This window comes from Mugil cephalus, chromosome 11 (genome assembly GCF_022458985.1).
Source record: "Mugil cephalus isolate CIBA_MC_2020 chromosome 11, CIBA_Mcephalus_1.1, whole genome shotgun sequence".
NCBI lineage: Eukaryota > Metazoa > Chordata > Actinopteri > Mugiliformes > Mugilidae > Mugil > Mugil cephalus.
The window spans coordinates 13,831,647-13,848,103 of record NC_061780.1 but is presented as its reverse complement, the minus strand read 5'-3'; the positions used below and the strand labels follow the sequence as shown (position 1 = coordinate 13,848,103).

General features: G+C 38.4%; 1 protein-coding gene across 1 annotated transcript; it reads right to left on the bottom strand.

The window, feature by feature from the left end:
- Window positions 1–1,490: 1,490 nt before the first annotated feature.
- Window positions 1,491–3,755, bottom strand: LOC125015693 (E3 ubiquitin-protein ligase TRIM36-like). Its single transcript, XM_047597598.1, has one exon. The coding sequence runs from the start codon at window positions 3,502–3,504 to the stop codon at window positions 2,311–2,313; it is 1,194 nt and encodes a 397-aa protein (XP_047453554.1). The 5' UTR covers window positions 3,505–3,755; the 3' UTR covers window positions 1,491–2,310.
- Window positions 3,756–16,457: the final 12,702 nt, after the last annotated feature.

Here is a 16,457-nt window from a genome sequence, read left to right as displayed (position 1 = left end):
CTGAGGTTGGTGGGAAAAAAAGACTAGGAACTGGATTTAGAGCATTCAGTTCAAGGAGAGTTCATTTGGGACGATGGATTCAGTTTAAATAAGTGGGAGATGTAAACTGATCTGATTGCATTAAGTGAAATTATGTATACTTATGAATGAATAAGGTTGTAACTGAGAGGATAACAGAGTAGATTAAAGCGAAACTGATTTGTCACTTATTTGACATTTAATCTATGAAGATGAAAAGATCGGTGTTTTTTGACGTATGGCTCATTGTTGCAAAACATCACACTACACCACATCACACTGATCTGTTAGAAATACCACGTTCATGTTGTGTTATGTGCGTTGTATGTGAAATGTCGCCTGAAACTATGGTAAAAGGTCTTGTATGTATTACACCGATTAGGCATAACATTAAAACCACTGACGGGAGACATAAATAACATTGATAACTTGTGAAACTTTTGGGCCTGGTCTTTGTGTGGATGTTACTGTTAGACATGTACCACCCACCTAGACCAGACACACGCACAAAAACGGTTTAGGAACTACTCAAAAAAGACGCTTCCACACAAGACCACTTCCCTCAAGGCACAAGTTTGGAGGCACAAGGGAGACCTACACAATATTAGAAAGGAGGTGGTTACAATGCTATGCCTGATCAGAGTTTATCTACCTCAAAGTACTTTGCAGTCACAATGACATATCTACACATCAAGTGCACACATTCACACACCGGGAGCAAATTGAGATTCAGTGTCTCACTTAAGGACACTTCATCACGTCCTGGTCAATGTAATGTGGAATGAACCCCCAGATTGTGGACAACCCGCTCAGCTTACTGAGCCAACACTGCACGTTGAAAGTTGCACAACATGCAGCTCAACAGTTAATGTGTATCTGAAATGCAAAGATAACACATGGATCCCCATATATTTAAACGAGCAAAACTCAAACCACCTTCTCAAATAGTTACACCTGTTAAAATCCGTTCGTCGGGAAACACATGCACATATTGAAGGTTCTCCACATCTGCTTTGTGACAGAACTTTTCATGGGCGATTCTCCTGCAAAACAATCATGTTATCACATGGGACCCAGGTGTTACCAAACCCTCCAAACCCTGCTGACAGTGGGTGGTGACTCTTTGACCTCTCCCTCTGAACCCAACCTGGGAGGTCATAATGGAAAACCCCCAAAGTCCCTGTGGGATTTCTGCTGTTTCCTAAAATAGTGCCTGAGTGGAAACTTTAGTTCTCAGCTTGATTCAGTGGGGGATGACACTGTGGCCAACACATCTGGCTGCAGCTATATTTCTGCTAAGGAGAGATGTGTGTTAAAATAACAATCAGATATAGAGGAGTGTGTGTCTCAGCAAAAGAGCCCATAAACGAGTTTACACAGGTTTATATATGAGCATGTGACGGGCAATGATGCTTGTTCTGAAGTTTGTCCATCATGAGACTGAAATATACAGAATATACAATGACCATACATTGTTTTCTGCCATAGCGCTACTTTATTCAAGCTCTCTTCAAAGGAAGGTACACTGTAGTTGGCATAACTAGTGAGTGCCAGTGAGTGAATAAAGATCTTTAAATACAAAAACCGAACTGGAAGTGGTGGTTTCATTTGTATTGCTTTTCTAGTCTGCAGAAACAGCCACAATCCAGCCATAAAGATTCCATCATCATATATAAACTCTTTCTAAAAAAGGAAACCAAGGGCAAAGACAAAAAAATGTGAGCAATTAAAAAAACATTAAAAAAAATAAAAAAATAAGAACTAAATATGATACAAAGCAGAATCCATGCCTGCGCTGACACAACCATGTTTACCAGGTATGTTCAGTGGCTCAGTTTAGCATAGCATTGCATAGTTCATTAATTATTAACAACTTTACTGCTGTGTAAACTGTAATAATAGTTAATGTTTCTCTTTAACTAAAACTTAGATTTAAGATTAAAGCTTTAAAAAAAACCATAAACTAATTTAAAATGAAATACTTGTTGAAATACGCCACTTCCTCTGTCAAAAGGGAGTCCTGGGCGTGTGAATGACCAGTAAATGTCTCCCTCTAGTGGTGTTTCTGTCACTATGCACTCAATCCTAAAGGGCTAAAGTGCAAACAGTAAAGGTGCACATTTTGTAGAAAATGAAAGGTTTATGTAAATTCATTCTGTATATTAAAAAAATAATTCATGAACAAAAAACAAGCATAGCAAGTTTCTGAACCACAGGTGAACTGTCATCACTGTAGTTTTTAAGCACTGATGATTATACTCCATTTGATCATTATAAGTTTAAACATACATGCTAAAATAAAGACAACAGATAATAAATTGAAAGCCCAGCCAAAGCCGCGAGGAGGAATGGAGCATCTGGATTTTCTACTGGCCGCCAAATCTTCTGACACCACTTTTGCAGTCTCTGTGTCCAGCTAGCGTCCTGGGGAGGGCCGAAGAACAGGAAAACTCTCCCGCTGAAGTTGCAGTCAGTGATAGAGTACATTAAGATCTTGTTGTCTGCGTCATAGAAGAACACCTGTCCACTATCATAATCTACAAACACCAGGACTCTGTCAGGTTTTCCGTTGCTCCTCAACCTTACGATCCAGTTTCCGTCCCTGGGGTTCATCGATTCCCTGATTATTCCTAAATCCCAGCCTGCCCTCCCTCTGGCCTGAACCACGTAGAAGTACCTCCCACCAGAAAACCCCCTGTCTACAGGGATGTGGCAATATTCACAGAAATGGTGTGGGACTTCACTAGGAAACCACCAAACAGGAGGATATATCATTTGATTAGAAACCACACTGTTTGCCCTCGCTTCATCTTTGCCTTTCCTCTTGTTCTGCACGGACCCTTTCATCTTCTGACCCTTCTTTCCTCGTTTCTGTTTACCGTGCTGCACTTCCGCATTTTTCTTCCCCATCTTCGCCCTTTTGTCAACATACTCTTCGTTTAATGGGACTGTGTCATGATCGCTATGTTCTGTACACATGACACAAACACAAGAGTTGTCATTCCTGCAGAAGAACTCCAATATCCTGTTGTGTTTCTTGCATATTTTGTCCTCCAGGTTGTGCACAGGATTAGTCAGTTTGTGTCTTTTTAAGGCAGCAACTCTGTGATGCGGCTCCAGATGCGTCTCGCAGTAAGAGGCCAAACAAATTAAACAGGTTTTAGAGGCCCTGAGCTTGTTGTCAATGCAGCAGTCGCACGGCACCTGTCCTGGTTTAACCACTGAATCGCTGTCGGCAGCCACATGATGTTTGTTAAAATTTTCCACCACCTCCCTGAAAACGGTGTTGACGCAAAGTTTGAGGCCTTTGCCGAACTTCTCCTTGCAGAGTGGGCACTGACACTGGTCTTTGTCTGCCCAGTGCCGTGTGAGACAGGCCTTGCAGAAGTTGTGGCCGCAAGGAATAGAAACTGGCTCGGTGTAAACCTCCAGACAAATGGAGCATAGGAACTGATCTTCAGACAGGAAACTGCTGGCTGTGGCCATCTCTAGACGACAGTTTCAAAGCCGTGAACCATTAATCATAAAACCATTTCCAGACTTCGGATAGGAACCGTTTTCCACCGAAAAAAGGCACAAAAACAAATACAGAACAATTTGCGCAGCAATTGAAATCATGATCCGTAAATGTTGTTACAGGAGTTCACCTTCTAGGTCACAGATGCTCTGTTGTTTCTTTGTTTTCAAACTACTCAGTGCTCCCCGTGCAGAGAATTTCCTCGATTCTGTTTACTTTCATTTCTGTGGAAATGATGCAGATATGCTCCTCCTCTACTGTTTCACACTTGTTTGGAACGACATTAACCCCTCAATAGCTGAGCCTTGCGATGCAAATCATGATGCAAAACACGGGTTAGAGTATAAGTTCAACAACTCACTGACTTTGGCTGCAAAATGTATATTTGCCTGCCTCAAACATTTAAAGGTCTCTTCTCCTTTTATGTCTGTATTCATTATCTTGTAAAACTTACACGGTTAACCTAGAAACACATTTTTGTCTTTTGTCCATCTCTAGTTAAGTATTTTTTCTTCTGCCTCCACATAAAACTTCACATGAAAATGCTTGTAATTGTGGCTACTTGAAATTTAAACCAGCTTGAAACTGAAAGAACTGATAGCAACTTGATGAATAAGTTATGGAACCTCATTGCATTTTATTATAGGGTGTGTACATGTGTGTTTCATTTTAATATCAAACATTATTTTTGAACATGCTCGCTGCAAACTTATTTGCCAGTTCATTAGGTACTCTAGTATTAAATCCCCCTTCATGACTAATATAATGTTCAGTTATGTTGAAACAGTGTAAGTAAGGTGGGTCGTAAGATGTATTAGTTAACCTCTTTAACTTGACTCTTGCAGTGTAGAAATGCTCTTCACTTCCAAGTTCATTGTCTTAATTATTCCAGTTAGCCAGTTCGTAGACCAACAATACAAACTCTCTGAGGCTGCAATGATCTATCTCTTTCCACCACTTGTCCTAAGTAGTGCATATTGCAATCCCTTGGTTGCTCTTGAATAATGTCTTATTGTTTCACCGGAGTGGACTTTGTCCTTTACTGGCCCTCTCAGAGGCAAACATTGTTTTAAAAAGTGACCAGTAGGTGGCGTCACCACCTTGCTGATAGGTCAATGTACAGCGTGGTTTCTTCAGGTGTAAAGCTTCAGCTTCATGATGACAGTAGCAAAGTGCACTTTCTTCTGAATTGTTAAGGGCTTTAGAGAGTTGCTCTCATAATGGTCAGAAATTGTTTGCTTGTTTTCCGGATCACGTCAAAGTATCCTTTGGTATCTGGTATTTGTTCCTATTTAATCTGCCTCAACCTCTGACTGGGCTTGAACTTAGATCACCCAGCGGCTCTACTCATTATGGAGACACTGGCTGTACCCTCACTGTCCAACGTGGTTGAAGTCTCTGGAACATGTAGGAGAGACTAGATGTTCTTTGGAATAATAATGATCATATTAATCATAATAGCATGTTTTAGATTCATCTTTATTGTCAGATTTATGTTTTCAAATAGTTGTCATAAAGAACACAGGCTGCTTTCCATCACATTAGTGGTAAACAGAGCACCAATAAGAATGTATTATTTAATTTATTAATTAGATATATTTCCTTGGTGGAGCAGCGAAAAGACTATGGCTTATTTTAACAATACAGGCCACATCGTGGTAAATGTGATCAACATGAATTAGATGGAGAAGTGGTGGGTTTCATAAAATCAAAATTGTTATTTGTTTTATTTTACCTCTTCAACAGTCGTCCAAAAAGGCGTTGAATAAAGGCAACTGGACTTGTAGAGTTTCTTGAAGATGTTTCGCCACTCATCCAAGTACCTTTATTCAACGCCTTTTTGGATTACCATGTCCTGGATGACTGAGAACCTTCACTGACATATTCTCCAACAGTTGGTCTGTTGGGTAAGTAGACTTCGTAAAGGATGCTATGGGTCCATTATTGTAGCAAAAGTATTTGCAAATGTGTACTTCGATTCACAAATGTGTAAATCAAATTTACTGCTGCGGAAGATCCACAAATGCTGCAGCGATTTGCAAATCCACATGGAGACTTGTGTGCGTCTGTAGCTATACAACTTCATACCACCAAGGGGCGAAAGCACCAATGACAGTGACCACTGCTACCTGGGCTGGACAGATATGGGATTGTAATGAAATACTAACAATAGTTAACAGCAAAAAAATATAGCATATGTGTGACACATGGATTACGGTCAGACATGATCATCTGTCCCCTCAATACACATACAAAGTGCTTATTATTGTAACATCCGAGTTAAGGGTCTTGGGCTAACATTAACATGAATATCTGACCAATGCGTCCCTCAATACATCAAAACAAATCTTATTATTGCAACCTTAACATTGGGCTACATTTCCTAAATTACGAATACGAATGGAAATAGCTTTACTTGCCAAAAACAGCTTTCCAGTCAGCCATACCCTTCTTGAAAGATGGTGTGAGGTCTTGCTCATAGATTGTGTCCAAGAGGGCCTCGGTTTGTATGACAGAAAGCAGAGTGGCTACGCACCTGGGGTAAGTAAGGTGTAGAGCATAATAGTGGTCATAAGGTATACAACACCCTCTATAACCTTGACTTTTGGGAGCGTAATTATCGGCATATCTCCTACAGCCAGGAGGCAGTTGGATGCACTCACAATAAGGACTGGACAGGAGAGAGGGCATTTCTTCAATAGCGGGGTCTTATTTTTCCTTAAACACAAAACATGGACATCTTTCCATCAGGATAAAGCACTTTTGTTTAAATGATCAAGTCCATATTTTTCAAATGTATCCCTTCTTACAATCAAATAACTTTCTAAAGCAAAATGAAAGGTGCAGTTCATATTAAGTTACAACTGAAGTTGCTACTTTTAAGGGTCCCGGATCGAACCTCACGCTGTGAGAGCTGCATGCCTGTTTTTTCCTCCCTCATAGATATCGCGTGCATTGCAGATAACGCTGCAGTTTGTTGATGACCTCATAAAAGGACCGGTCAAAGCACCGCTTTTTCAAAAGGCTGCTGATATTAAAATAAATGCACAAGTCTCCTGCACAATTCCCTTTTTTTAGAATTTAAACAGTTTGAAACATTTTTCGGACAAAATTAGAAAACATGATAGTTAGTCCAGCCACCAAATTTTACCACCAGCTGCCACTGCATATCAATAACACAGGACAAAAGACTAAGTTTAAAATAAAATTTTACATAAATTTAAATTACAGGTTTAAAAAAAACACATGCTTTGAATTCATTATTTTATTTATTATTACTATTATGAATAAAAGCAATAGCAATAGCAGTATAAAACAAACTTAAAAAAGAAACGGGAAAAACCGGAGTCCCCGGAGTAAACCCTATAGGCCACAGTTCACAGTTGAAGTCCTGCTCTACATACTGCTCAAGGGGAGAAAGTTAAACCAATATAAGGCAGGCTTCAAATTATTAATAAAATGGTTGCTTACATCCAAATTAACTAATGTCTCAGTGAGTTCGCAAATTAATCGTGTCAAATGAGACACCTAAAACTGCAGCAACCACTAAACCAGCTGAAACTGTACAAACTGCAGCAACTTTCCAGGACCAATGATTTCTTAAAAATATTTTTTTTCCATCAATGCATCTTTGGAACTCAGATCTCAGTAGATAATTCTTTATGGACAAGATGACTAATTCTTGGTTCCTGGTAGGAAATTCATACATTAAGCAGGTCAGTATTACAAGTTCATCACCCACTTTTTTGACTAGATCCCTAAACAGAACATCAACATGGTCAAGTATTTGCTTCGAAACTTCAAAGTCAGTATCATGAACCTGGGCCCATATTCTCTGACTTAAACGTTTTTCTATGGACTCTTTCATCTCTCTAGGTAAAGTTAAATAAGTCTCAGTCTCCAAATGACAAAGCAGCTTTATAACTAATAACCTAATACTAGATTTTTGTGACTGAATATCTGAAGCATTTGCTTCTAATACTTCAGTAGACATTATGCTTCAACAGTGTGAGACTGATTTACTGTGAAAAAGTCTGATGATCTGTTGTAAATATGAATATTGTGTAAATGTTTCTCTTAACTAGTTCTGATCTGAACTACTGTCAAATATACTTTGACAATTCTGAAACAAATCAAATGAATTATGATGTAGCCTATGCTAAGATAAACTCTATCCATAGACAGATGACTTTGATCTCTCATGTAACATGTTGCCTAGCAACAGGGTCAAATTAGGTTCCACCCACACAGTGACTCGCTGTATCTCTAGGTGTGAGTGTGAGTGTGAATAGTTGATTGTCTGTGTTGACCTGTCAAGGGTGTACCCCACGTCTGGCACGATGCCAACTGGGATAGGCTCCAGCAACCCCCGCAAAACTAGTGAGGATTAAGCGGTATGGAAGATGAGATGAGATGAATGAAAGTACCTAATTACCTACTATGATGTTATCCCCTCTTTCAAAATGTCTACACCTGGAATGGGGCGCTTGAAAAGGTAATATTGCTCAGTGTTTTTTTTCTTTTTTTTAAATTAACCTATTTATATGCAGTGTTGCTGTAACCTACCAGCCATTATGAAAATGGTGGCATCAGTATCTGATCAAGCACGTTTCTGGTGGGTGTACCCACAGACTTCTCCTATTTAACCTCAACTTCCATCTAGTGTCAGAACTGAAGAAGCTAGTGGGATGAGCGGCGAAACATCTTCAAGAAAACTCTACATGTTCAGTTGTCCTTATTCAATGCGTTTTGGACTCAGATAGGATGCAATCACTCAAATTAAATCTGAAAGTCTGAACTTAAACCCTACACTCATGATATTTTTCTCACGATATTTTGATGAAAAGGTAGCGTTTATTTTAACAGCCACATGGAAGATGAAGACGAAGCACCTGTTATTTTATAGAAAGAAATTTCTATTTTGGTGTGTGTGTGTGTGTGTGTGTGTGTGTGTGTGTGTGTGTGTGTGTGTGTGTGTGTGTGTGTTTGTGGTGTTTGCCATTGGGTATTGGTTGTCCAGGGGAATTCTAGTATGAAACACACTTGCTTGGACTCTCTTTCTCTCAAAAATGTCCTGGGAAAAGAACAGCTCCCATGAGTCCCTCTCCTTTCCATATGCCACTGGGCTACTCATGTATGAAACTGTGTGTATCCAGCAGCAAATTATGCAAAATCTCAACACTATGCCCTTGTTGTCATTGTATTCATTCTGCATCATTTATCACCAAACTCTTGTTAGAACTTTTCTAGTAAAGTTGTAAGTAGTTGTAAACTGTATCAACTTATCCTGGGCCAAATGTTGTACCGTATGCCGTAATCCAAGACTTAATTCATGTTGTGGAGCTTTATGAACTTTTTGTTCAAACATTTTACAGAACAATATACAGAACATTCCTGACCTATGACTATATGTATAATGAATAAGTGGTAGGCAACATAACACAGTAAATTACAAAAGTAAATAAATAAAATAAATAACAAATAAATAAATAATAATAATAAATGAATAAATAAATAAAAAAAATAGGTAAAAAAAACAAACAAACAAACAAAAAACAAAACAAGACATGTCCATACCTAAACATACACCCTTAGAGACTGTTATTCTGGTTTTGGATACATAACAGTAACACAGGCCAAAACAATAAGTTGTATTTGAAATTTTACATAAATTTAACATACAGGTTAAAAAAAAATCTTTTTAAAAAAACACATGCTTTGAATTCATGTTTATATTTATTATTACTATTATGAATAAAATCAATAGCAATAGCAGTATAAAACAAACTTAAAAAAGAAATGGGAAAAACCGGAGTCCCCGGAGTAAACCCTATAGGCCACAGTTCACAGTTGAAGTCCTGCTCTACATACTGCTCAAGGGCAGAAAGTTAAATGACTATAAGGCAGGCTTCAAATTAATAATAAAACAGTTGCTTATATCCAAATTAACTATTATGTCTCAGTGAATTCACAAATGAATCGTACTCAAATGAGACACCTAAAACTGCAGCAACCACTAAACCAGTTGAAACTGCACAAACTGCAGCAACTTTCCAGGACCAATGATTTCTTAAAAATATTTTTTTTTCATCAATACATCTTTGGAACTCAGATCTCAGTAGATAATTCTTTATGGACAAGATGATTAAGTCTTGGTTCCTGGTAGGAACATCAGACATTAGGCAGGTTAGTATTATGAGTTCATCACCCACTTTTTTGACTAGATCTCTAAACAGAACATCAACCTGATCAAGTATTTGCTTAGAAATGTTGAAGTCAGTGTCACGAACCTGGGCCCATATTCTCTGATTTAAACGTTTTTCTATTGACTCTTTCACCTCTCTAGTTAACGTTATATCATTTTCAGTCTCCAAATGACAAACCAGCTTTGTAACTAGTGACTTAATAATCAATTTCCGTGTCTGAATATCTACAGGATTTATTTCTAATGCTCTAGGAGACATTTTGCTTCAACGGTGTGAGACTGATTTGTTGTGAAAAAGTCTGATGATCTGTTGTAAATATGAATATTGTGGGTAAATATTTCTCTTAACTAGTTCTGATCTGAGCTACTGTCAAATATACTTTAACAGTTATGAAACACATCAAATGAATTATGATGTAGTCTATGTTAAGATAAACTCTATCCACAAACAGCAAACTTTGATCTGTAGCTCAACACGTTGCCTAGCAACAGTGTTACATTAGGCTCCACCCACTTATTATGTCATAGTCTGGGAGGTCCCATGACCACAGTGACTTGATGACATGGCTAAAAATATTTGTCATTGTTCATTTTATCTAGTAGCTTAATTCTGGTTTTGGCTACAGATCAGTAACACAGGCCAAAAGAATAAGAATAAATCAAAGTGTACTGGAATATTTTTTGATGGCTGCTGAATTTTTGTTTTAAAATTAATCTTAAAACTTTAGTTTTAGGACTGAGACATTAGTTAATTTGGATGTAAGCAACCATTTTATTATTAATTTGAAGATTGCCTTATTTACATTTAACTTTCTGCCCTTGAGCACTTCAACTGTGAACTGAACTTTTTTTTTTTCAACCTTTACACAGCTTTGAGTGTTTTAGTCTATATAAAACTCTGCAAATATGAAGAAAGTCCTGGATTACAACATAAGACCTGCACCTTGATAAGTAGATACAATTTACAACTACTTACCACTTTACTATTCAATTCAGTTCAATTCAGTTTTATTTATATAGCGCCAATAACAATACAAATCGTTTCAAGACGCTTCACAAAAACCAGCCTGCAACCTCCAGAGCAGCCTGAGGGCGACGGTGGGAGGGAAAAATTCCCTATTAACAGGAAGAAACCTTGAGCAGAACCCAGCTCATATGGAGGGACCCATCTGCCGAAGGCCAGCCGGGTAGAAACAGAGAAGATAGAGAGAAAAGAAGAGCAGGAGAAACAAGATAAACAAACTTCTGTCATAGATACATACATCAAGCGGAAGGAAACATGTAGGGTCTAGTAATATAACACATAGCTGATGATCTGTGACAGTTTGTGAGTATAACAGGAATCATGGGCAGGTTGGTGAATTGTTCATCTAGGTAGGAGTGGACAACTGGAGGATGCCATGACGACTGGGGCAGATGCAGTTTATGGAGCTCCACAGGTCTGATACACAGCACTCCAGACCATGAAGACTGGGCTGGTTGATGAGGCCACAGCAGCAGATGTAGCTTAGAACTCCACAGGTTAGATATTCAGCACTCCAGACCAGAGACCCTCACAAGATGATGGAGGGGGAGGGGGCGGAGGGGAGAGAGTAAGACACAGTGGTTAGTAAATTATAAGAGATAGAAAATAAAATGATAAGATATTAGAGGACAGGAGCCAGAGAAGAAAGAGGAGAGGACATGTCCTCAGTGCATCGTCCCCCTGCAGCCTAGGCCTATAGCAGCATAACTAAGGGATGGTTAAGTCCAGCCCTAGCTATAAGCTTTTTCAAAAAGGAAAGTCTTAAGCCTGACCTTAAACGTAGAGACTGTGTCTGCCTCCCGAACCCAAACTGGGAGCTGGTTCCACAGGAGAGGAGCCTGATAGCTGAAGGCTCTACCTCCCATTCTACTTTTAGAAACTCTAGGAACCACAAGTAGACCTGCACTTTGAGATCATAGTGATCTGTTGGGACAGTATGGTACTATGAGGTCTTTCAAATATGATGGAGCTAGGCCTTTCAGTGCCTTGTATGTAAGGAGGAGGATTTTAAATTCAATTCTAGATTTTAAAGGGAGCCAATGAAGAGAAGCTAATACTGGAGTAATATGATCTCTCTTGGTAATCCCTGTCAGTGCTCTTGCTGCAGTGTTTTGAAGCAATTGAAGGCTTTTTAAAGAGCTATTTGGACAGCCAGACAGCAACGAGTTACAATAATCCAGCCTGGAAGACACCAATGCATGAACTAGGACACATCCTGGTCAAATATAACACCAAGGTTTTTCACAGTAGTGCTGGAGGTCAAGGTAATGCCATCCAACAAAAGCAGGTGATCAGATACTGAATCTCTGATGTGTTAAGAGCCAAATACAATGACTTCTGTTTTGTCTGAGTTTAAATGTATGTTATGTCTTTAAGGCATGCTTGGAGTTTAACCAGCTGATTAGTTTCATCTGGTTTCATGGATAAATATAGCTGGGTATCATCTGCGTAGCAATGTAAGTTTATGCCGTGCTTTCTAATAATATTGCCTAAGGGAAGCATGTATAATGTGAATAATATTGGTCCTAGCACAGAACCCTGAGGAACTACATAGTTTACTTTGGTATATATAGAAGAATTGTTGTTTACATGGACAAACTGGAATCTGTCTGACAGATATGATTCAAACCAGTCTAGTGCAGTTCCTGTAATCTTGATCACACTTTCAAGCCTCTGTAGTAGAATACTGTGATCAATAGTAATTTACAACTTGATGATCAGTGGCATTGTTAAGCCTGGGCTTCCAGCGACCTCTGTTGGTCCCCTGGACGTCACTTTGAGAACAACAATTTTTCAGTATTCATATCAAATATCCCAAAACTACATTGTATGTGTGCCCTGTAATTGTGGTTTTGCATACATATAAGTAACACAGACCAACAGAATAAGTTGTATTTGAAATTTTACATAAATTTAACATACAGGTTAAAAAAATAAATGAAAAAACCCATGCTTTGAATTCATGATTCATTTATTATTACTATTATGAGTAATAGCAGTATAAAACAAACATAAAAAAGAAATGGGAAAAACCGGAGTCCCCGGAGTAAACCCTATAGGCCACAGTTCACAGTTGAAGTCCTGCTCTACATACTGCTCAAGGGCAGAAAGTTAAATGAATATAAGGCAGGCTTCAAATTATTAATAAAATGGTTGCTTACATCCAAATAAAATAACGCCTCGCGGGATTTGGTTACTAATTTGTGAGAAACCTAAAACTGCAGCAACCACTAAACCAGCTGAAACTGCACAAACTGCAGCAACTTTCCAGGACCAATGATTTCTTAAAAATACTTTTTTTCCGTCAATGCATCTTTGGAACTCAGATCTCAGTAGATAATTCTTTATGGACAAGATGACTAAGTCTTGGTTCCTGGAAGTAACGTCAGACATTAAGCAGGTCAGTATTACAGCTTTATCACCCACTTTTTTGACTAGATCCCTAAACAGAACATCAAAATGATCAAGTATTTGCTCTGTAATTTCAAAGTCAGTATCATGAACCTGGGCCCATATTCTCTGATTTAAACATTCTTCTATTGGCTCTTTTGTCTCTCTAGGTAAAGTTATGTTATTTTCAGTCTCCAAATGACAAAGCAGTTTTATAACTAATAAACTAATACTAGATTTTCGTGCCTGAATATCTGCAGGATTTGTTTCTAATTCTTCAGCAGACATCGTGCTGATTTACTGTCTGATGAAAAAGTCTGATGATCTGTTGTAAATATGAATATTGTGTGTAAATATTTCTCTTAACTAGTTCTGATCTGAACTACTATAAAATATACTTCAACAATTCGGAAACAAATCAAATGAATTATGATGTAGTCTATGCTAAGGTAAACTCTATCCATAAACAGATGTCTTTGATCCCTCATGCATCACGTTGCCTAGCAACAGGGTCCAATTAGGCTCCACCCACTTATTATGTCATAGTCTATGAGGTCACATGACCACAGTGACTTGTTGACATGGCTAAAAATATTTGTCATTGTACATTTTATCTAGTAGCTTAATTCTTGTTTTGGCTACAGATCAGTAACACAGGCCAAAAGAATAAGAATAAATCTAAGTGTACTGGAATATTTTTTGATGGCTACTGAAATTTTGTTTTCAAATGAATCCCAAAACTTATTTATCTGAAACAGATGATTTGGTCCCATTTATTGTTAATTCTGTATATCTTAAATAAAAGTACGTAATTACCTACTATGATGTTATTCCCTTTTTCAATATGTCGACACATGGAATGGAGTGCTTGGAAAACCAATGTTACTCAGTGTTTTTTTGTTTATTTTTTTTTTTTAATATTAACCTATTTACATGCAGTGCTATCTAAAGTGCTTATCTGCTCTTAACGAGTTGCTAGTTTAAATCAAAGGGGACTGTAAACAGCTTTTCTTCTATAATTACTTTCAACATGTCAGCTTGTTGTTGTGGTAACACATGAAGGATCCCTCCTGCTCTCTCACCATTTCTGTATTTTCCTGTTCCATTCAGTCGCTCTCTCCACCTCTTAGTATTGTCTCTCTCTGTCTCTACTTCTGTCTCTTTTACCCATAGCTGACTAGAAAAAAAGGCCTTTTTGTTGGATCCTGAAAAGCCTCTTTCTCTGTGTGCACAGCTCCATTTATGCCATTAAGGAGCAACATTGTTTATACATTAGATAATATTTCATATTGTGAGACTTTTTTTCATCAGAATTGGGATGTGTCTAAGGTGAAAACACAATATCATACTGTATATTTATCTGTAAGTGTAAATGTTTTAATTCACAGTTTTTCACCATTACTTTCTGAACAATGCGTACCTGTTTTTTATGTATTCATAAGGAGCAAAGCAATTACTGTAATGTACGTCTCTGTGGTTTGACAAAACGTAGTGCTATCAAAAATATACAAGTCTGGAAGTTATAAAGACATGATCCATCCCCCATTTTAAATCAGGTTGTGGTTATCAAAAACTGCAAAAAAAAAAAAAAAAACTCAAACTTTACAGTTGCAAAATATTAAGAATTAAAACCTAGCTGTTCAAGCAATTATACATAGATCTGAGGAATTGAAAAAATCACATTACTACATACAAGCTCTAAAAGGTTAAAAGTCTCTCACATAATCACTGAAAGTACCTCAAAACCATATGTCAAAAGAACTACGACTCAAGTGCATCTGCACGTGTGTTTAGCTTCTTCTATCAAGTTAAAATAGAATGGATTAAGCTTTCACTATCAGGCTTCTCTCCCCTAAATGCTGAACTCACTCACTCTATAACCAGCTCTTGGTTTGGGAGGCAGACACAGTCTCTACTTTTAAAGTCAGGCTTACGACTTTCGTTTTTCACAAAGCTTATGGTTCAGTCCGGACTTAACCATCCCTTAGTTATGCTGCTATAGGTTTAGGCCGCTGGGGGACGACTCACTGAATGTCCTCTACTCTCTCATCTCTGCCACCAAGCTCCTGTCCTCTAATGTCATAATTTATTTTCTATTGCAGACCGCTGTGTCTCCTTCTCCCTCTTTTTTCACCAAGGGAAGTCAAGTGTTCCTGACTGTGCCTAGAAAAACATATAATGATGAGTCACTTTCCTCTCCTGACATCCAGAAATAAAAACAATTATCACTGTTCATGTGTCCCATTTCTGTTTGCGTTACAGTTGTCGAGACACTCCGCTCATCAAGTGGCCGCCGTCTCGTTAAAATCAGAGTGTAATGTCTCTACACTACATTTCTTCTCCTCTCCTCTGGTGTCTGTCTGAAAGCTAAGTTTACCATCTTCATTAGCGCTCGTAGCCTGAGCCTCCCTCTGTTTTGTCTCGTCCCCACACTGTGTGATCTAGGTACATTTAGTGCCGTTTTTCAGTGCCTTGACAGCAGAGTGCCCTCATGAAAGCTGCACGCTGAAAACCTCATTAACAGCACAAGCTCTCCTCGCTCCCCTCATAATCATAAATTCAAAGCATGTGTTTTTTTTTTATCATTTATTTTTTAACGTGTATGTTAAATGAATGTCAAAATTAAAATACAACTTATTCTTGTATATTATATATATTTTTAGACAAAATAAAATATGTTGGGGCTGATACTATTCTATTTACTATTTTTTATCAATTTTAACAACATGCCATTGTGGATGGTGCTGTTGGTATGTTCACCGGTTGGTGCACAACTTCAGTGGTGTTGCTTGGGTCTCTTGTGGCTCCAAGCAAGAAATCCCTGGGCCCCCACCCCATCCATGCACGCCACAAAGAATGTGTTTTTTTGTTTGTTTGTTTGTTTGTTTGTTTTTTTACAAATAAATTGAAGTGAAGCCCAGGGACCAACAGATGTCCCTGAAAGCCCATGCTTAACAATGCCACTTTTCTTTATTCCAAAAGTTAGCCCATATGGAGTGACAACACAGTCAGTAGGCAACAATGCACTTACCACTGACTCTCCTTCCTTTTTCCTCCTTGTCTTTTCTCTGCTTCTCCTTTTCTAGTCCAGAGCATAGAGCTTGACCCAGAGGGCCAGTGGGTAAAAGTCACCTTTCAGCACAACACCGGCACATCACATTCGCACTCACACACACACCTAGGGCCAATTTAGAGTCACCAATCAGCTAACAAGCATGTTTTTGGAGGTGGGAGGAAGCCGGAGTACCCAGTGAGAACCCACGCAGCCACAGGGAAAAGAACATGCAAACTCCACCCATAAA